We start from the raw sequence: 21,317 nt of genomic DNA on the forward strand, positions 1-21,317 counted from the left end.
TTTTCTTTGGCTTTCATTGTACCATAATATACATTATTTCTTAGCTGGTTTATCAATCATTCTTTTGGTCTTCTCTACAACAGCTTCTAAAAACTACCTTTTCTCCTGTTCTTGTCAATCTTTAGGCCTTGAACCAGCTGTTTGAAAAAATCATGGCTCTAGACATTGATGAGCGCCACCTCCTGCGCCTGGGTCATGGAGAAGAGGAATTGGAGACAGAGAAAGATTTCAGCAGGTAAGAAAGAAGGTGCTAAAGATAGTTTATGTAAGTATTATAGCTAAGGTGTGTGTTGTAAATGTGCAAGGAGCTGCTTGGCAAGTTTTTCATAGTATCGAATCCCAATAATGCAGTTTTGCTTTCAGAATAGAATTAAGTAATTTTGATTCTTATTCAGTAGCAGAAGTATTCCCTTAAGAATCCAAAGGCAGATCTGGCAGTTACTTGTTCATAACTTCAGCTGCTTCAATGAGAGTAGCTTACGATGTTCTAGGCATGTATGTATTTTATAAAGTTAATCTGTTTTATGGGAAAAGTTTAATAAAGTTTTTGCAGTTAGAAATTTTTGTGCAAATATATCACCTCTACTTGTTCCTGAATATTGTATGCACATAAAGTAGAAATAAAACTCTGTGCTTCCAGTTTTTCAGAATATTAAATAGTACTAAAATTACTTATTTTATTGGTAATATATTTTGAAGAATGCATCTGTAAGGCAAGCTATCAAGTGTGCATCAGTACAAAGAATTAAGAACCTATTCTTGTAAATGCTTCTATGCTTTACGTTACATGCCAGTCCTGTTGACGTCAGTGGGATTACAAGCATTCATAAATGCAAGCAGGAGATATAAGGGTCATGCAATGGAAATAACTGGATTGTCTAGTACTTGATTTTATAGCAATACCTAGACTTCCAAAAGATGCAGTAAAAATTTTATTTAGTCATGAGAAGTTAATCATGTACACGTTATTGAGATTCATTTAGCAAAAGAAATCCTCGGGATTTTTTTCAGATTTGATTGATTGAACATAATCTTTTCTTTTTTGTCATGGTTCTATGTTTTTCTGTTTTTTTTTTTTTTTTTTATTATTATTTTTTTATTTTTGGGTTTCAGTATTCCACATCAAAACATCATGTAGTGTACAGGGCATTAAAGTGTCACTGCCCCAATTCAAGTACCTATCCCTGTACATTACAGCAGTCACGGGATCTGGCCCTTCCGGGTGGGGGGGGCGCTCTCTTGCTGCCTTGCAGTGGGTGCTGGAGGGTGCTTTCCTAGCCGTTCCAAGCTTTTCAGGTTTGAATCGGTCCCGGGAACTCTCTCTCTCATCTTGTCTGATTTATTAATCTCAATTTCAATTAAATTGTATATATTGTGTTATCTTGTATTCCGATATTATAGTAAAATAAGTCTTCCTCCATAGATTGTTGCCGCTGCTCTTTTCCTCCCTTCCTTCCTTCCCATTTTTTGTGGGACTGGGGTGGGGGGGGAGGGCAGAGGCCTGTCGCCCCTGTCACGGACATAGATTGATCTGATCAACTCCGTGACAGATTTTTGGCGCCCAACGTGGGGCACGACTGTTTTTTAGCTTTTAGAACGAATCTTTTTTTCTCTCTGCTCTTAGAGAGCTTCGTTAGGGAGCACTATCAGTAGTTCAGGTTTCTGTGCTGGAAAACCTGACCTTGAAAGATTAGGCGTACTGCCAGTGTTCTGGGATATTTGTAAACTTTGAGCACTACTTAGTCTGGGTAGTGCCTTTTTTTCTTTTTTTTTTTCCCTCCTCTTGTTAGCTTCAATTCATTAACCCCTTTTTAGCAGGCACCACTGATGAACCCACTCGTTATCGTGGGGGCGCTGTGTAAAGGATTTAAAGCAATGGTGTTACTCACAACCTACTGGCCAATAATCCAGCTCATAATTATGTGTTGTGGAATTGCAACCATATATAGGTACCTAATGACACTGATGGAGACACCTATGTTTTACCTACTTGCAATGTGGTATGATTTGAATTTTGACATTTACATCCCAGAAGGAATGGCTAATTTCACAAACAACTACATCCCAGAAGGAATGGCTAATTTCACAAACAGCTACATCCCAAATGGAATAGCTAATTTTACAAACAACACAATGTTCAGACCAGTCTCCGGGTTTTCTTCTCGGTTTGTCAAACGTTTTACGAATCTTGAATTAATACTCATGTTGTTGTTTGCGTCATCAATTCTCCTGAATGTACTCCAACGCATTCGTAATAAGGAGTCTCCTCCAAAACTAGAGAATGATGACTGGCAGGGAATATGGAGAGGTTTAGGAAAGGTCTTAGAAGCATGGGGACCCGCAGTGTCATGGGATTTTACTCTTGAACACCTGTGGGACCCTGAGAAACTAAGCCAGTTTTTGAGTCAGGGACTATGCGGCTTACATAAATCTAAGGAGGTACAACTTATTTGGGGTTTGGCTTGTGCTTACCGTGCCTTATATAATACCATTCTGGAGAGAGAGAGTTTCCGAGCTGAGGTTCAAGCCAAAGGGGAAAATCCCCAAGTCAAATCTAATCAATCACAGGAGACACCAGTAACAATACCGGTTGCTCCTGTGGAGGGCAAGAAATGGAAACGAGTGTCTTCGCGTCTTGAACGTAAAAGAGAAGAGGAGGAGGAGGAGGAAGATCCAGGCGAGGGGCCCTCCTCAGAACCACCACCATCGCGAAAGGCAAAAGGGAAAACTAAGAGACATGCAGAAGAGAGTGATGAAGAGGAAGTCTCTATTACTACTCGCCGGCCTCTAAAGATGACTGAAATCCAAGGTTCAAGAAAGGAGTTTACACGGCGCCCGAATGAAACTCTTGTTTCCTGGTTAGTTCGCTGTTGGGACAGTGGGGCCCATAGCTTGTCTCTGGATGGTAATGAAGCTCGCCAACTAGGTGCCATTGCCAGAGATCCAGCTATTGATAGAGGAATTAGTCGATGTTCGGATGAGGCTGCCTCCCTCTGGGAACGAGTGTTAATAGCTGTGAAGGAAAAATATCCCTTCAAAAATGGCTTGAAGATTGCGATGAAAAAATGGGATACAGTTGAAAAGGGGATCCAGTATTTGAGGGAAATAGGCGTGGTGGAAATGCTGTATGACCCTAACTTTGTTCCTAACCACCCACAACAAAACCGCGACCCTGAAAGAGTGAGGACAACGCCTGAGATATGGCAGAAAATCGTGACAACAGCGCCGGACAAATATGCCTCTACACTAACATCAGCGTGTGACAGATTCAACGAACAGCAGAGAACGCCCTTAGTTTATGAATTAATTGTTACGCTCCAAAACTACGAACAATTGCTGTCCCCAATTCATGCTGCCGTGGCTGCTATATCAAAAATGACGGAACAAGTGTCTCAACTGATTAACCGTGACAAACCTGTAGCAGTATCAGAGACGCTGGATGAAGATCAGGATAATCAAATTAGTCTAGCGAAGGAGGTGAAGGAGATGATGAAATTTTTGCGAGCCCACCTAACTAGAGATGATGAACCTTCCTTCTCACGTGCACCATCAAAAATCTCAGCTGTTAGAGGCAGACGCTCTCCGGCTCAAGTAAGGGATAATACACCACGAATTGCCTTATGGTATTACTTACGTGACCATGGAGAAGACATGAGGAAGTGGCACGGTCAACCTACTCCTGTACTACGAGCCCGGATGAAAGAATTACAAGGCAGATCAACCACCAGTGCAGTTGCTCCAGTTACCACAGGTAATGAATAGAGGGGCCCTGCCCTCAGTCAGGGGGGGGAAAGGGATAATAGAGTATATTGGACTGTGTGGATTCGATGGCCTGGCACATCGGAACCACTGAAATATAAGGCACTGGTGGACACTGGTGCACAGTGCACTCTGATGCCCTCGAGTCACCAAGGGACAGAATCAATCCATATTTCTGGAGTGACCGGGGGCTCTCAAGAATTGACTGTGTTGGAGGCTGAGATAAGCCTCACTGGTAAGGAATGGCAGAAACATCCTATTGTGACGGGCCCAGGGGCTCCATGTATACTAGGTATTGATTATCTCAGAAGGGGGCATTTCAAGGATCCTAAGGGGTATCGATGGGCCTTTGGAATAGCTGCTGTGGACATAGACAACATTAAGCAGCTGTCTGTTTTGCCTGGCCTGTCAGAAGATCCATCTGTTGTGGGGCTGCTGCAAGTAAAAGAGCAACACGTACCGATTGCTACAAAAGTGGTGCACAGGCGTCAGTACCGCACCAACAGGGATTCCTTGCTCCCCATTCATAAGCTAATTCGTCAGCTAGAGAGCCAGGGAGTGATCAGCAAAACTCACTCGCCTTTTAACAGCCCCATATGGCCAGTGCGTAAAGCCAGTGGAGAATGGAGGCTGACGGTGGACTACCGTGGCCTGAATGAAGTCACACCCCCACTGAGTGCTGCTGTGCCGGACATGTTAGAACTCCAGTATGAACTGGAGTCAAAAGCGGCCAAATGGTATGCCACCATTGACATTGCTAATGCCTTCTTTTCCATTCCTTTGGCCGAAGAATGTAAGCCACAATTTGCTTTCACATGGAGGGGCATTCAGTATACCTGGAACCGTTTGCCCCAGGGGTGGAAACACAGCCCAACCATTTGCCATGGGTTGGTCCAAACTGTATTGGAACAGGGCAGTGCTCCTGAGCACCTGCAGTACATTGATGACATCATTGTGTGGGGTGATACAGCAGAAGAAGTCTTCACAAAAGGAGAGCAAATGATCCAAATTCTTCTGAGTGCTGGTTTTGCTATTAAGCGAAGCAAAGTGAAAGGACCTGCCCAGGAGATTCAGTTCCTAGGTATAAAGTGGCAAGACGGCCGTCGTCACATCCCGACAGATGTGATCGACAAAATCACTGCTATGTCTCCACCCACTAGCAAAAGAGAGACACAATCTTTTCTGGGTGCAGTAGGCTTTTGGAGAATGCACGTTCCAAACTACAGCCTCATTGTAAGCCCCCTTTATTATGTGACGCGAATGAGAAATGAGTTTACATGGGGCCCTGAGCAGCAGCAGGCTTTTGAACAAATTAAACAGGAGATAGCCCGTGCCGTGGCCCTAGGGCCAGTACGGACGGGACAGGGTATAAAGAACATCCTCTATACTGCTGCTGGAGAGAACGGTCCCACTTGGAGTTTGTGGCAAAGAGCCTCAGGAGAGACCCGAGGCCGACCCCTGGGATTCTGGAGTCGGGCGTACAGAGGGTCTGAAGAGCACTACACTCCAACTGAAAAGGAGATCTTAGCTGCATATGAGGGGGTTCGGGCTGCTTCTGAAGTAGTCGGTACTGACACACAGCTCCTTCTGGCACCTCGACTGCCAGTGCTGAACTGGATGTTCAAGGGAAAGGTTCCCCCCACCCATCATGCTACTGATGCCACTTGGAGTAAGTGGATTGCACTGATTACACAACGAGCACGGATGGGGAACCTCAGCCGTCCAGGAATCCTAGAGGTCATCATGGACTGGCCTGAAGGTAAAAAGTTTGGAACACCACCAGGAGAAGAGGTAGCTCGTGCTAAAGAGGCCCCACCATACAATGAACTATCAGAGAATGAAAAGAAATATGCCCTGTTCACAGATGGATCGTGTCGTATTGTGGGAAAGCATCGCAGATGGAAATCTGCTGTGTGGAGCCCCACACGACAAGTTGCAGAGGCCACTGAAGGGAAAGGCGAATCAAGCCAATTTGCAGAGGTAAAGGCTGTCCAACTGGCCTTAGATGTCGCTGAACGGGAGAGGTGGCCAATGCTCTATCTTTACACTGACTCATGGATGGTGGCAAATGCCTTATGGGGGTGGTTACAGCAGTGGGAGCAAAATAACTGGCAAAGAAGGGGTAAACCTATTTGGGCTGCTGAACTGTGGAAAGACATTGCTGCCCGAACAAAGAATATGGTTGTAAAAGTGCGCCATGTAGATGCTCATGTGCCCAAGAGTCGGGCTACTGAAGAACAGCAAAACAACCATCAGGTAGACCGAGCTGCCAAAATTGAGGTGGCTCAAATAGACCTGGACTGGCAGAACAAGGGTGAATTATTTCTAGCTCGATGGGCCCATGAGACCTCAGGTCATCAAGGGAGAGATGCAACATACAAATGGGCTAGAGACCGAGGGGTGGACTTAACTATGGATGCCATTGCACAGGTTATTCATAACTGTGAAACATGTGCCATCATCAAACAAGCCAAGAGGATGAAACCTCTCTGGGAGGAAGGGCGATGGCAAAAGTACAAATATGGGGAGGCATGGCAGGTTGATTATATCACCTTGCCACGATCTCGCAATGGTAAGCATTATGTGCTTACCATGGTGGAGGCAACCACTGGGTGGCTCGAAACATATGCAGTACCCCATGCTACCGCCCGAAACACCATACTGGGTCTCGAGAAACAAGTCCTGTGGCGACATGGCACCCCAGAAAGGATTGAGTCAGATAATGGGACTCATTTCAAAAATTCTCTTGTAAATACTTGGGCCAAAGATCACGGCATTGAGTGGATTTACCATATTCCCTATCATGCACCAGCCTCTGGTAAAATTGAACGATACAATGGGTTGTTAAAAACGATGCTAAAAGCACTGGGTGGCGGAACATTGAAGCACTGGGAGAAGCATTTGGCAGAAGCTACCTGGTTAGTCAATACCAGAGGATCTATCAATCGTGATGGTCCTAACCAATCCAGTTCCCTACATACCGTAGAAGGAGATAAAGTCCCTGTCGTACATGTAAAGAACATGTTAGGAAAGGCAGTTTGGGTTCTTCCAGCTTCTGGAAAGGGCAAACCTCTCCGTGGTACAGTTTTTGCCCAGGGACCAGGATCCACTTGGTGGGTAATGCAGAAGAATGGGGATGTTCAATGTGTACCACAAGGAAACTTGATGCTGGGGGAGTGCAGTTACTAATTCTATGTATATACATACATACATATATATATATATAGCCATGTGTGAGTAATGCATTTTAATCATTTTTTGTTTGTTTGTGTATATATGTGTATATATTTTAAGCATGATGTAATGATGTAGAATAAGGGGTGGAATGTCATGGTTCTATGTTTTTCTGTTTTTTTTTTTTTTTTTTATTATTATTTTTTTATTTTTGGGTTTCAGTATTCCACATCAAAACATCATGTAGTGTACAGGGCATTAAAGTGTCACTGCCCCAATTCAAGTACCTATCCCTGTACATTACAGCAGTCACGGGATCTGGCCCTTCCGGGTGGGGGGGGCGCTCTCTTGCTGCCTTGCAGTGGGTGCTGGAGGGTGCTTTCCTAGCCGTTCCAAGCTTTTCAGGTTTGAATCGGTCCCGGGAACTCTCTCTCTCATCTTGTCTGATTTATTAATCTCAATTTCAATTAAATTGTATATATTGTGTTATCTTGTATTCCGATATTATAGTAAAATAAGTCTTCCTCCATAGATTGTTGCCGCTGCTCTTTTCCTCCCTTCCTTCCTTCCCATTTTTTGTGGGACTGGGGTGGGGGGGGAGGGCAGAGGCCTGTCGCCCCTGTCACGGACATAGATTGATCTGATCAACTCCGTGACAGATTTTTGGCGCCCAACGTGGGGCACGACTGTTTTTTAGCTTTTAGAACGAATCTTTTTTTCTCTCTGCTCTTAGAGAGCTTCGTTAGGGAGCACTATCAGTAGTTCAGGTTTCTGTGCTGGAAAACCTGACCTTGAAAGATTAGGCGTACTGCCAGTGTTCTGGGATATTTGTAAACTTTGAGCACTACTTAGTCTGGGTAGTGCCTTTTTTTCTTTTTTTTTTTCCCTCCTCTTGTTAGCTTCAATTCATTAACCCCTTTTTAGCAGGCACCACTGATGAACCCACTCGTTATCGTGGGGGCGCTGTGTAAAGGATTTAAAGCAATGGTGTTACTCACAACCTACTGGCCAATAATCCAGCTCATAATTATGTGTTGTGGAATTGCAACCATATATAGGTACCTAATGACACTGATGGAGACACCTATGTTTTACCTACTTGCAATGTGGTATGATTTGAATTTTGACATTTACATCCCAGAAGGAATGGCTAATTTCACAAACAACTACATCCCAGAAGGAATGGCTAATTTCACAAACAGCTACATCCCAAATGGAATAGCTAATTTTACAAACAACACAATGTTCAGACCAGTCTCCGGGTTTTCTTCTCGGTTTGTCAAACGTTTTACGAATCTTGAATTAATACTCATGTTGTTGTTTGCGTCATCAATTCTCCTGAATGTACTCCAACGCATTCGTAATAAGGAGTCTCCTCCAAAACTAGAGAATGATGACTGGCAGGGAATATGGAGAGGTTTAGGAAAGGTCTTAGAAGCATGGGGACCCGCAGTGTCATGGGATTTTACTCTTGAACACCTGTGGGACCCTGAGAAACTAAGCCAGTTTTTGAGTCAGGGACTATGCGGCTTACATAAATCTAAGGAGGTACAACTTATTTGGGGTTTGGCTTGTGCTTACCGTGCCTTATATAATACCATTCTGGAGAGAGAGAGTTTCCGAGCTGAGGTTCAAGCCAAAGGGGAAAATCCCCAAGTCAAATCTAATCAATCACAGGAGACACCAGTAACAATACCGGTTGCTCCTGTGGAGGGCAAGAAATGGAAACGAGTGTCTTCGCGTCTTGAACGTAAAAGAGAAGAGGAGGAGGAGGAGGAAGATCCAGGCGAGGGGCCCTCCTCAGAACCACCACCATCGCGAAAGGCAAAAGGGAAAACTAAGAGACATGCAGAAGAGAGTGATGAAGAGGAAGTCTCTATTACTACTCGCCGGCCTCTAAAGATGACTGAAATCCAAGGTTCAAGAAAGGAGTTTACACGGCGCCCGAATGAAACTCTTGTTTCCTGGTTAGTTCGCTGTTGGGACAGTGGGGCCCATAGCTTGTCTCTGGATGGTAATGAAGCTCGCCAACTAGGTGCCATTGCCAGAGATCCAGCTATTGATAGAGGAATTAGTCGATGTTCGGATGAGGCTGCCTCCCTCTGGGAACGAGTGTTAATAGCTGTGAAGGAAAAATATCCCTTCAAAAATGGCTTGAAGATTGCGATGAAAAAATGGGATACAGTTGAAAAGGGGATCCAGTATTTGAGGGAAATAGGCGTGGTGGAAATGCTGTATGACCCTAACTTTGTTCCTAACCACCCACAACAAAACCGCGACCCTGAAAGAGTGAGGACAACGCCTGAGATATGGCAGAAAATCGTGACAACAGCGCCGGACAAATATGCCTCTACACTAACATCAGCGTGTGACAGATTCAACGAACAGCAGAGAACGCCCTTAGTTTATGAATTAATTGTTACGCTCCAAAACTACGAACAATTGCTGTCCCCAATTCATGCTGCCGTGGCTGCTATATCAAAAATGACGGAACAAGTGTCTCAACTGATTAACCGTGACAAACCTGTAGCAGTATCAGAGACGCTGGATGAAGATCAGGATAATCAAATTAGTCTAGCGAAGGAGGTGAAGGAGATGATGAAATTTTTGCGAGCCCACCTAACTAGAGATGATGAACCTTCCTTCTCACGTGCACCATCAAAAATCTCAGCTGTTAGAGGCAGACGCTCTCCGGCTCAAGTAAGGGATAATACACCACGAATTGCCTTATGGTATTACTTACGTGACCATGGAGAAGACATGAGGAAGTGGCACGGTCAACCTACTCCTGTACTACGAGCCCGGATGAAAGAATTACAAGGCAGATCAACCACCAGTGCAGTTGCTCCAGTTACCACAGGTAATGAATAGAGGGGCCCTGCCCTCAGTCAGGGGGGGGAAAGGGATAATAGAGTATATTGGACTGTGTGGATTCGATGGCCTGGCACATCGGAACCACTGAAATATAAGGCACTGGTGGACACTGGTGCACAGTGCACTCTGATGCCCTCGAGTCACCAAGGGACAGAATCAATCCATATTTCTGGAGTGACCGGGGGCTCTCAAGAATTGACTGTGTTGGAGGCTGAGATAAGCCTCACTGGTAAGGAATGGCAGAAACATCCTATTGTGACGGGCCCAGGGGCTCCATGTATACTAGGTATTGATTATCTCAGAAGGGGGCATTTCAAGGATCCTAAGGGGTATCGATGGGCCTTTGGAATAGCTGCTGTGGACATAGACAACATTAAGCAGCTGTCTGTTTTGCCTGGCCTGTCAGAAGATCCATCTGTTGTGGGGCTGCTGCAAGTAAAAGAGCAACACGTACCGATTGCTACAAAAGTGGTGCACAGGCGTCAGTACCGCACCAACAGGGATTCCTTGCTCCCCATTCATAAGCTAATTCGTCAGCTAGAGAGCCAGGGAGTGATCAGCAAAACTCACTCGCCTTTTAACAGCCCCATATGGCCAGTGCGTAAAGCCAGTGGAGAATGGAGGCTGACGGTGGACTACCGTGGCCTGAATGAAGTCACACCCCCACTGAGTGCTGCTGTGCCGGACATGTTAGAACTCCAGTATGAACTGGAGTCAAAAGCGGCCAAATGGTATGCCACCATTGACATTGCTAATGCCTTCTTTTCCATTCCTTTGGCCGAAGAATGTAAGCCACAATTTGCTTTCACATGGAGGGGCATTCAGTATACCTGGAACCGTTTGCCCCAGGGGTGGAAACACAGCCCAACCATTTGCCATGGGTTGGTCCAAACTGTATTGGAACAGGGCAGTGCTCCTGAGCACCTGCAGTACATTGATGACATCATTGTGTGGGGTGATACAGCAGAAGAAGTCTTCACAAAAGGAGAGCAAATGATCCAAATTCTTCTGAGTGCTGGTTTTGCTATTAAGCGAAGCAAAGTGAAAGGACCTGCCCAGGAGATTCAGTTCCTAGGTATAAAGTGGCAAGACGGCCGTCGTCACATCCCGACAGATGTGATCGACAAAATCACTGCTATGTCTCCACCCACTAGCAAAAGAGAGACACAATCTTTTCTGGGTGCAGTAGGCTTTTGGAGAATGCACGTTCCAAACTACAGCCTCATTGTAAGCCCCCTTTATTATGTGACGCGAATGAGAAATGAGTTTACATGGGGCCCTGAGCAGCAGCAGGCTTTTGAACAAATTAAACAGGAGATAGCCCGTGCCGTGGCCCTAGGGCCAGTACGGACGGGACAGGGTATAAAGAACATCCTCTATACTGCTGCTGGAGAGAACGGTCCCACTTGGAGTTTGTGGCAAAGAGCCTCAGGAGAGACCCGAGGCCGACCCCTGGGATTCTGGAGTCGGGCGTACAGAGGGTCTGAAGAGCACTACACTCCAACTGAAAAGGAGATCTTAGCTGCATATGAGGGGGTTCGGGCTGCTTCTGAAGTAGTCGGTACTGACACACAGCTCCTTCTGGCACCTCGACTGCCAGTGCTGAACTGGATGTTCAAGGGAAAGGTTCCCCCCACCCATCATGCTACTGATGCCACTTGGAGTAAGTGGATTGCACTGATTACACAACGAGCACGGATGGGGAACCTCAGCCGTCCAGGAATCCTAGAGGTCATCATGGACTGGCCTGAAGGTAAAAAGTTTGGAACACCACCAGGAGAAGAGGTAGCTCGTGCTAAAGAGGCCCCACCATACAATGAACTATCAGAGAATGAAAAGAAATATGCCCTGTTCACAGATGGATCGTGTCGTATTGTGGGAAAGCATCGCAGATGGAAATCTGCTGTGTGGAGCCCCACACGACAAGTTGCAGAGGCCACTGAAGGGAAAGGCGAATCAAGCCAATTTGCAGAGGTAAAGGCTGTCCAACTGGCCTTAGATGTCGCTGAACGGGAGAGGTGGCCAATGCTCTATCTTTACACTGACTCATGGATGGTGGCAAATGCCTTATGGGGGTGGTTACAGCAGTGGGAGCAAAATAACTGGCAAAGAAGGGGTAAACCTATTTGGGCTGCTGAACTGTGGAAAGACATTGCTGCCCGAACAAAGAATATGGTTGTAAAAGTGCGCCATGTAGATGCTCATGTGCCCAAGAGTCGGGCTACTGAAGAACAGCAAAACAACCATCAGGTAGACCGAGCTGCCAAAATTGAGGTGGCTCAAATAGACCTGGACTGGCAGAACAAGGGTGAATTATTTCTAGCTCGATGGGCCCATGAGACCTCAGGTCATCAAGGGAGAGATGCAACATACAAATGGGCTAGAGACCGAGGGGTGGACTTAACTATGGATGCCATTGCACAGGTTATTCATAACTGTGAAACATGTGCCATCATCAAACAAGCCAAGAGGATGAAACCTCTCTGGGAGGAAGGGCGATGGCAAAAGTACAAATATGGGGAGGCATGGCAGGTTGATTATATCACCTTGCCACGATCTCGCAATGGTAAGCATTATGTGCTTACCATGGTGGAGGCAACCACTGGGTGGCTCGAAACATATGCAGTACCCCATGCTACCGCCCGAAACACCATACTGGGTCTCGAGAAACAAGTCCTGTGGCGACATGGCACCCCAGAAAGGATTGAGTCAGATAATGGGACTCATTTCAAAAATTCTCTTGTAAATACTTGGGCCAAAGATCACGGCATTGAGTGGATTTACCATATTCCCTATCATGCACCAGCCTCTGGTAAAATTGAACGATACAATGGGTTGTTAAAAACGATGCTAAAAGCACTGGGTGGCGGAACATTGAAGCACTGGGAGAAGCATTTGGCAGAAGCTACCTGGTTAGTCAATACCAGAGGATCTATCAATCGTGATGGTCCTAACCAATCCAGTTCCCTACATACCGTAGAAGGAGATAAAGTCCCTGTCGTACATGTAAAGAACATGTTAGGAAAGGCAGTTTGGGTTCTTCCAGCTTCTGGAAAGGGCAAACCTCTCCGTGGTACAGTTTTTGCCCAGGGACCAGGATCCACTTGGTGGGTAATGCAGAAGAATGGGGATGTTCAATGTGTACCACAAGGAAACTTGATGCTGGGGGAGTGCAGTTACTAATTCTATGTATATACATACATACATATATATATATATAGCCATGTGTGAGTAATGCATTTTAATCATTTTTTGTTTGTTTGTGTATATATGTGTATATATTTTAAGCATGATGTAATGATGTAGAATAAGGGGTGGAATGTCATGGTTCTATGTTTTTCTGTTTTTTTTTTTTTTTTTTATTATTATTTTTTTATTTTTGGGTTTCAGTATTCCACATCAAAACATCATGTAGTGTACAGGGCATTAAAGTGTCACTGCCCCAATTCAAGTACCTATCCCTGTACATTACAGCAGTCACGGGATCTGGCCCTTCCGGGTGGGGGGGGCGCTCTCTTGCTGCCTTGCAGTGGGTGCTGGAGGGTGCTTTCCTAGCCGTTCCAAGCTTTTCAGGTTTGAATCGGTCCCGGGAACTCTCTCTCTCATCTTGTCTGATTTATTAATCTCAATTTCAATTAAATTGTATATATTGTGTTATCTTGTATTCCGATATTATAGTAAAATAAGTCTTCCTCCATAGATTGTTGCCGCTGCTCTTTTCCTCCCTTCCTTCCTTCCCATTTTTTGTGGGACTGGGGTGGGGGGGGAGGGCAGAGGCCTGTCGCCCCTGTCACGGACATAGATTGATCTGATCAACTCCGTGACATTTTTTTTCCCCAGAAATTTGGTATCCAAAGTCTTAGTGAAATGATATCATGGGAGATATGTATTTTAGTAAAATCTATGGTTTCCACTTTCCTGGAAGTGTAATGCTCACAATTAAATGAAATTTTCTATTATCTATTCTCATTTGCTTTCAGACTAATTGTAGACCTACAGTTCAGTACTGCAAATTTCTGTGGGTTCTGGCAGTTTGAGAAGGAGAGTTGTGGTGAGGAATGTACTACAGGGAGAAGTTTATTTCCCATATACCTTTTGTTGTTTGTTTGTTTTCTTCTAATGTTGCTTCAGAGTGGTTTTTTTTTTCTGTGTCAGGCTGCTCTAGAGAGCATGGTACTGCTTGAAGAATTTTGACTACTTGCAAGTTTCTTGTTCACTTTTTGCTCCCTCTGCAGACACAGAAATATTGGGAGTTTTAACAACATAAGGTGGAGAGGAACTGTTTAAACTGGTACTTAAGAATAGAGAGGATCTCAGCTAAAGAAAATTCCTATATTAATGAATGAATGAAGCAGGGAGTTCTTATTAAATTATGAAAAACAATAGCACATCTGGAAGCATGGAAAAAAAACTGATTACAGTAACTTGTAATAATGATGGATTAGTTTTGCTGAAGGAAAAAAAAATCTAATAGTACAAGGCTTTTGACTGTCACAGTTCCTGAGAAAGTTGGTTTTTTGGTTGTGAACAATACCGCATTCAGTTGTGTCTTTCTAAATTGAAATCACCAGTTTTAACTTTTTAAACTGTTGTAAATAAGACAGTAGAACCCACTGAGATCCCAGGGATTTCCTTTTATTTTTCTTATTACAACAGAATCACAGAATGGCCAGGGTTGGAAGGGACCTCAAGGATCATGAATCTCCAATCCCCCTGCCACATGCAGGGCCACCAACCTCCCCATTTAATACTAGACCAGGCTGCCCAGGGCCCCATCCAACCTGGCCTTGCACACCTCCAGGGACGGGGCATCCACAGCCTCTCTGGACAGCCTGTTCCAGCACCTCACCACTCTCTCTATAAAGAATTTCCCCCTGGCATCCAACCTAAATCTCCCCTCCCTCAACTTAAAACCATTTCCCCTTGTCCTGCAGTTATCAACCCTTTCAGATGGAGGACTCCCCTCCTGTTTGTAGGCTCCCTTCAGGTATTGAAAGGCTGCAATGAGGTCACCCCGCAGCCTTCTTTTCTCCAGGCTGAAAATGCTCAGCTCCCTCAGCCTGCTTTCATAGGGGAGGTGCTCTAGTCCCCCGATCATCTTTGTGGCCCTCCTCTGGACCCTCTCCAACAACTCCCTGTCTTTTTTTGTACTGCGGGCTCCGCACTTGGATGCAGTATTCCAGATGGGGCCTCACAAGAGCAGAGTAGAGGGGGACAATTACCTCCCCGTCCCTGCTGGCCACCCCTCTTTTGATAGAGCCCAACAACAGTTTTTTAACAGCCAAACAACATACAAGGTTTTTCCTGAGCAGCATTGAGTAGAACAGTGTCCTCCTATGTATGGATGCAGACCTGTCTGTTATGGTAGGCTGAGCATTATTGCAAGGCACTTTGTATATTGCCAAAAGAAGTTAGACTTACACAAAAGCTTGGGTTATCAGTTTGGTTTCACTTGTGATTATCCATATATTCACACACGCGCGTGCACGTTTTACAATATACAGCATACCACACCACCAGCATCCTCTGCTGATGTTGTGGTCTATTATAATAAAATAGGAAGCATTACTTTTGGAGCAGCCTTCATAGTTGTGGTTTTGGGAGAAGTGTTTGTGATCTCTCTTTTTGATTCTTACGTAAACCAGTTTGGAACTAAATAAGTCTGTATACAAAATAGGTAAAACCTTAATTCATTTTTGTAGGTATGGAAGAGTGAATTATGTTCTGGCTCGAAGACTTGAACTCCTGCGAGAAGTTGGGCGATTGCAAGAGAGTCTTGGTGTTCCAGGAGATGTTTCTTACACTTGTGAAACAGCTGGCCACTTTTTCTTATACCAAGTAAGGACTGAAATACTTTACAGAGACTGTATGACCTCAGTGTGTTATGAAGCACACTATGAAAATTGGAGAATTTTTCAGAATCAGGTCTCAAAAAAACCCATTTTCTTTAGTGGTTCAAAATATAAGATGTCTAAAGCCCTCTTTATTATTTATTTAGAGTGCTTTTGTTTTAATTTAATATTGTTTTAATTCCTGACTCATATTAATTATAAGACTAACACGCTTTATTACTACTGGCAAGATTTCAAACCTGGAGTTTTCCCTTCAATTATGAAAATCTGTGGAGTGCTTTGTATTTTGGACAAATATTACAGCTGCTACTTACTGCTCCTAAAGAAAGCTTTTGTGTTTGAAATCAGATGCATAGTCTACAGAACAATGATTTTTCTGTATATTGTCTACCCCTCATTTCTGTTTGATGTAGACACAGAGTCATCTTAAGCAAGTAATGTGGCTTAGGCAGACTTGTAGAGTGATACTTAGGAACAAATCTCCACACCATATATGTTTTGAGAGAAGTTATCTTGGGTTAGCAGTAGCATGGTTCCAGACATTAAAGGAGTTGGTGTGTACTAGGATAGAAGCACTGATCAAGTTCATCATCTGTTTTAATTTCCTCCTGAAGGAATCCATTTTAGTATTTAAACAAAAGTAATTTAAGTAGAGATAATTAGGAAAATATGAAGATGGAAGATAATGTGAGAGAAACAGCCTCATGGACACCAAGGTCAGTGAATAAAGAGGGAAAGGAGAAGAGATTCCAGGTGCCAAAGCAGAAGTTCCTCTGGAGCTCTGGAGAAGAGGACCATGGTGAAGCAGTTTTTATCTTAACAACCTATGGAGGACTACAGTAGAGCAGATCTCCACGCTGCACCCTGTGGAGAAGCACGTTCTGCAGCAAGTGGATGTGTCTTCAGGGAAGCTGGAGCCTATAGAGAGTCTATGATGGAGTAGGCTCCTGGCAAGAAGTCTTTTTCTGAAGGACTGTAGTCTGTGGGAAGGGCGTATACTGGAACAGTTCTTTATGAGGAGTGTGGAGGAGGTAGAATAGCTGGGAATGAAAGAGTAAAGCCCCAAACATCCTACTTTGTGTCAAGATTAAGTACTAGTTTAGATGTGTTTTGTGGTTAAAAGTTACTTAAAAGAATTGATTTAATAAAAATAACCATTTTAACTAGGTATACAAGATGACACATATCCAGTGACTTCATTATATAAAAATACATCTGTATGATACTTTTGTTTGCCATAGGTAATGTCTCGTTGGGAAGAATATATCAGCAAAGTGAAAGTTAAAGGTGGAAAATTACCAGATGTTACAGATGTGTCCAGTTTCTTTCCCTTTCATAAGTATTTTGCAAATGCTCCTCAACCAATTTTCAGAGGCAGATCCTATGAAGAAGATATGGAGATTGCTGAAGGGTGTTTTAGACATCTAAAGAAAATCTTCACTCAGCTTGAGGTAAGACCTGTATCTGTTAAAGGTTAATAATTCTGGTAAATCCTAAAGAAACTTCACAAAGTTCTAAAATTCTTATTTGTCCTAAATCCTAGAAGTAGTATATACCTCTAGCAACTTCTTTAGCTTGAAAGGCGTCCTGGTGAGCATTTCTCCCTTCAAGTAATTTAGACATACTTTGCAATAGGGACAGGAGTCTAATCTGTTTTATTTTGAGCTTAGGAAGCACCCATTTTATGTGCATTTTGTAAGTTTGTATATAAACTTTCTTTCAATTCAATTATTTTTTTCTATCACAGGAATTCAGAGCATTTGAACTTCTCCGCAGTGGCCTGGATAGATCCAAATACCTGTTGGTGAAAGAGGCAAAAATCATTGCTATGACTTGTACCCATGCCGCTCTGAAACGACACGACCTGGTTGAATTAGGCTTCAAAGTAATTATATTTGTAATAGTAACACTAATCATGTTTTTTAGATTTTTGTTGTTGTTTATGATGTTGTCACTTCCTCTCCTTCCCCCTCCTAGGCCACCTTGTTCAGACCTTTCATCTGTCCTAGATCTAAGTGACTGGATTATTTTGAGTTGCGTATTTTTACCAGTATGTTTCTAATAGTAATTTTTTGAAGAAAACTCTTTCTAACAGAACCAGAAGTTAAAGATGGTAATATTTTAAGTTGCACATATTGAAATGCTTGAAAGTGCATGCATATTTAAAAAAAAAAAAAAAAAAAAAAAAAAAAAAAAAAAATTGTCATATTAGGTGAACTGCCATTATATGACTGGGTAATAAAAGAAAGGATGAACTGGGAAAGACACTTTTGTTACAGCATTGCTTACTTTACAAAGGAGCAGTTTGAGAAGAGCTGTGTTACAGCGCTGTTTTTTGCTCTGCACTGAGATTCATTTACTGCAGATTTCTGACAAAAATTGACAGATGCCCTCATCTCTTTCAGTGCTTTTTCTCCTATAATGCACTGGATCACAGAAGTGCAACTTTTCACTGCAAGTTGGTTTCACACCAAGTTGGTTTGCCTCACTGTAGAAAGCTTTTCCCTTGAGGATGAATTATGGCATATGGAAAGAGTATAATGTAGTTCAGATGCAGGTTGTTTCTAGATCTGAGGACTGATTGGTATGGATAGGTTTGCTGTTGATATAATAAGATTTCACCCCCTGAAACTGATTTTAGTCTATTGGCGTTTTGCTTATAGAGTAAAATCCTGCTGTGTAACTGTCCTACTTAAGAAAAACAAACAAATTAACAGAACTTTTAATTCCCCAGTTAAGCAACTGATGCTCCCTTTTGGTAGATTGAATAACAGTGTTAACTTGTATTATTTGACTGATGGACTTCTGTATACTTTTTCTTTCTCAGTATGACAACATCTTAATGGAAGAGTCTGCACAGATTCTGGAAATAGAAACCTTTATACCTCTCCTGTTACAGGTTAGACTTATATTATAAAACATGCTGCAAAAAAATGAAAATTGAAAGTCCATGTTCTTGAATAATGTAGAATAATAAAAGGAAAGTATCTTGTGTGGAAGGTAACATAGAACTGGTATTTCCTGTTTTGCCGACACTAAGAACTTTCACGTTTTTCTTCATTAGTTGTGTATCTTGTGTTTTACCCTGAGTGTCTGTGACTGTCAGGATTTCACTTTCAAAATGTGAAGAAATGTGAGTGAACTAGTACCTTGGTTTGTCATTCTTTTACTTTTATTCTTTGCCATTTCATAGCTGTTGTTAAATCTTTAATAATTTTATCAGTTTTTTAAATTGGCAATTATTGTGAAATAACTGTTTTAACTGCTTCCCAAGAGCATAAGGCCTATATAATTGCTCTCTATCATCTCATCTGCCAGTTTTGTTTGGCCAGTTGTAGTTAAAACTGAGAGATTAAGTGGATGTCTGTTACCTACAACTTTCAGGAAAACTAGAGCCTGGTAGAAATTAGGTATTTTAACTGATGTTACAACACTGCCGCAGGTGGGAGGGGAGGAATAGAAACTGGTTCTTTTTTGTCTACTTTTGACCAATAATTAAGCGACTTTTATCTGGCTGCATTGGTAAATGTCTAGCTTGGAATCATCTGTAGCTTGTATTTTTCAAACCTAGAATTGGTAGATAAAGTAATGTACATGTGATACAGTTGAATGAAAGTCTTATCCCCTATCTTTGTGATGGTAAGGGATTGTTGTAATAGAGCAGCTAATGCTGCTACAGTTGCAGTTGAGTGTCCAGAGATGTTTGGATGCTTGTTTCCTGGAGACTTTCAAGGCAAGGCTGGATCAGGTTCTGGGCAACCTGACCTAGCTATGGATGTCCCTGTTTGTTGCAACGGAGTTGGAAAGGGACCTTTGTACAACTCTGGGTATTCTTTGATTAATAAGTATCTTTTCCTAAAAGCATTTACTCTGATTGTACCAAACTCATTGTGTTTAGTTAGCCTATCTTTGAATTTGTTGTGCCTCAGGTGAAGATTGCTGGTCCAGTTCTGGGATTGCTTTTAGTGACCTCAGCTTGAGATGCATCACTTCCTTCTTTTAAGAGCTGTAGGCCTTCAGGAAAAAGAAAGCTGTGCTTCTTGCACATCTGTGGCTTAAATGACTTTCAAGTTTTAAATCAGCTTTCTAGTATTTTCTGTATCTCAAATTGTCATGAAATAAAATTTCACCATTGGAAGTAAAGTGTGGATTCTCTCCGGAACTGTTTAGCTGCTAAGCAGAAAATAATAAGTGGGAAATTAGTGAAACTAAGAGCCTATGTTGTTCATTTGATTCTTACTCTAGTGGATTCTGAAAAATACAGAGTCTGTGTTTGCTCATTTTCTAAAAGTGACTTTCCTTTCTGGAAGTTTTGTTTGAAGGTGGTGGTTTTCATTGAAAAGGAACAATCTAAATTCTTCTAGAAAACCATATCCAAAGAATTTTAACAGAATCTCCATGAAAGATTTCTATTTTTTAAATACAGCTCATAATTTTTCACATAGCTCCTTAACAATAGAGTATCAAATACAGTTAGAAGGAGTTAATTCATTGTAAGCCTAGTGCACAAGACAACGTACATGTCCAAGAATCATGCTGCTGGTAAAGCCCATGCTTTCCCAGCTCAGTTGATATCTTTCTTCAGTTTGGGAAACATCAGTGTTGCATTTTATCACCTTTTTGTTGTGGTAAAGGCTACCACGTTTTGATAACTCAGAGCAAATAGGCAACTAATTAATTAACGCATAGATTTTAAATGGCCTGAACTCTGAGCAGGATCATAGATTTCTGATATTTTGGGAGTGTCTGGAGAGAAAACAAATTCAATGAGGCTTCTTGCAAATACAAGGAGATTTATTTATTTATTTATTTATTTTTTTGCTTAGTTAGGTGCTTCTGACTGCCTGAAGGGAATATAGGCATAAGTTATAGTTTAGGTGACTTCTAGTGGAAGCTGGTCTTTAGATATTTAGGCTATTTAAATCTGTCTGAAGACCAGTGTAACAGTTACTCTAGGATGTTGTTTTTGCTTTTTCTCAGTCCTGAATTGAATGCTGCTAAGGTGCTGTGTAACAAATGATTAAATCCTGCATGGCTCTTACTGTGGTTTTTGTAGATCATAGAATCATTAAGTGGCTTATGTTGGAAGGGACCTCAAGGATCATCAAGCTCTAACCCCCCTGCCACAGGCAGGGCAGCCAACCTCCATATCTAGCACTAGACCAGGCTGGCCAAGGCCCCATCCATCTTGGCCTTGAACACCTCCAGGGATGGGGCATCTACAACCTCTCTGGGCAGCCCATTCCAGCACCTCACTTACCTTTGGTAAAGAACTTCCCCCTGATATTCAACCTAAATCTTTCCTCCTTCAGCTTTAGAACTTTTTCTTCTTGTCCTGCCATTATCTACTCTTGAATGTAATGAGTTGATTCTCCTCCTGTTTGTAGGCTTGCTTTAGGTACTGGAATGCTGCAATGAGATCACCTTGTAGCCTTCTCTTCTCTAGCTGAGAAGCTCCTTCAGGCTGTCTTTGTAAGAAAGGTGCTCCAGGCCTCTAATTATCTTTGTAGCCCTAATCTGAACCCTCTTCCCTGTGTCGGGGCCTCAAAACTGGTTACAGTACTACAGATGGGGCCTCACAAGGGCAGAGAGGGGATATCACCTTCCTGACCTAGCTGGCCATCCCTTTTCTGATGCAGACTGGAATATAGTTGGCTT

The 21,317-nt window shown here is 42.9% G+C and overlaps 1 protein-coding gene across 1 annotated transcript in view; it reads left to right on the top strand.

The window, feature by feature from the left end:
• Positions 1-21,317, top strand: part of AQR (aquarius intron-binding spliceosomal factor) — a gene marked incomplete at both ends in the record, with an annotated part of 58,495 nt that overhangs the window by 28,427 nt on the left and 8,751 nt on the right. Inside the window, 5 exon segments of the mRNA XM_079537889.1 lie at positions 126-235; positions 15,510-15,645; positions 16,901-17,110; positions 17,407-17,544; positions 18,487-18,558. Of these exon segments, the coding sequence (XP_079394015.1) occupies positions 126-235; positions 15,510-15,645; positions 16,901-17,110; positions 17,407-17,544; positions 18,487-18,558 (666 nt within the window).

The sequence above is a fragment of the Tetrao urogallus genome, assembly GCF_951394365.1.
Source record: "Tetrao urogallus genome assembly, chromosome: 6".
In the NCBI taxonomy this organism is placed as follows: Eukaryota; Metazoa; Chordata; class Aves; order Galliformes; family Phasianidae; genus Tetrao; species Tetrao urogallus.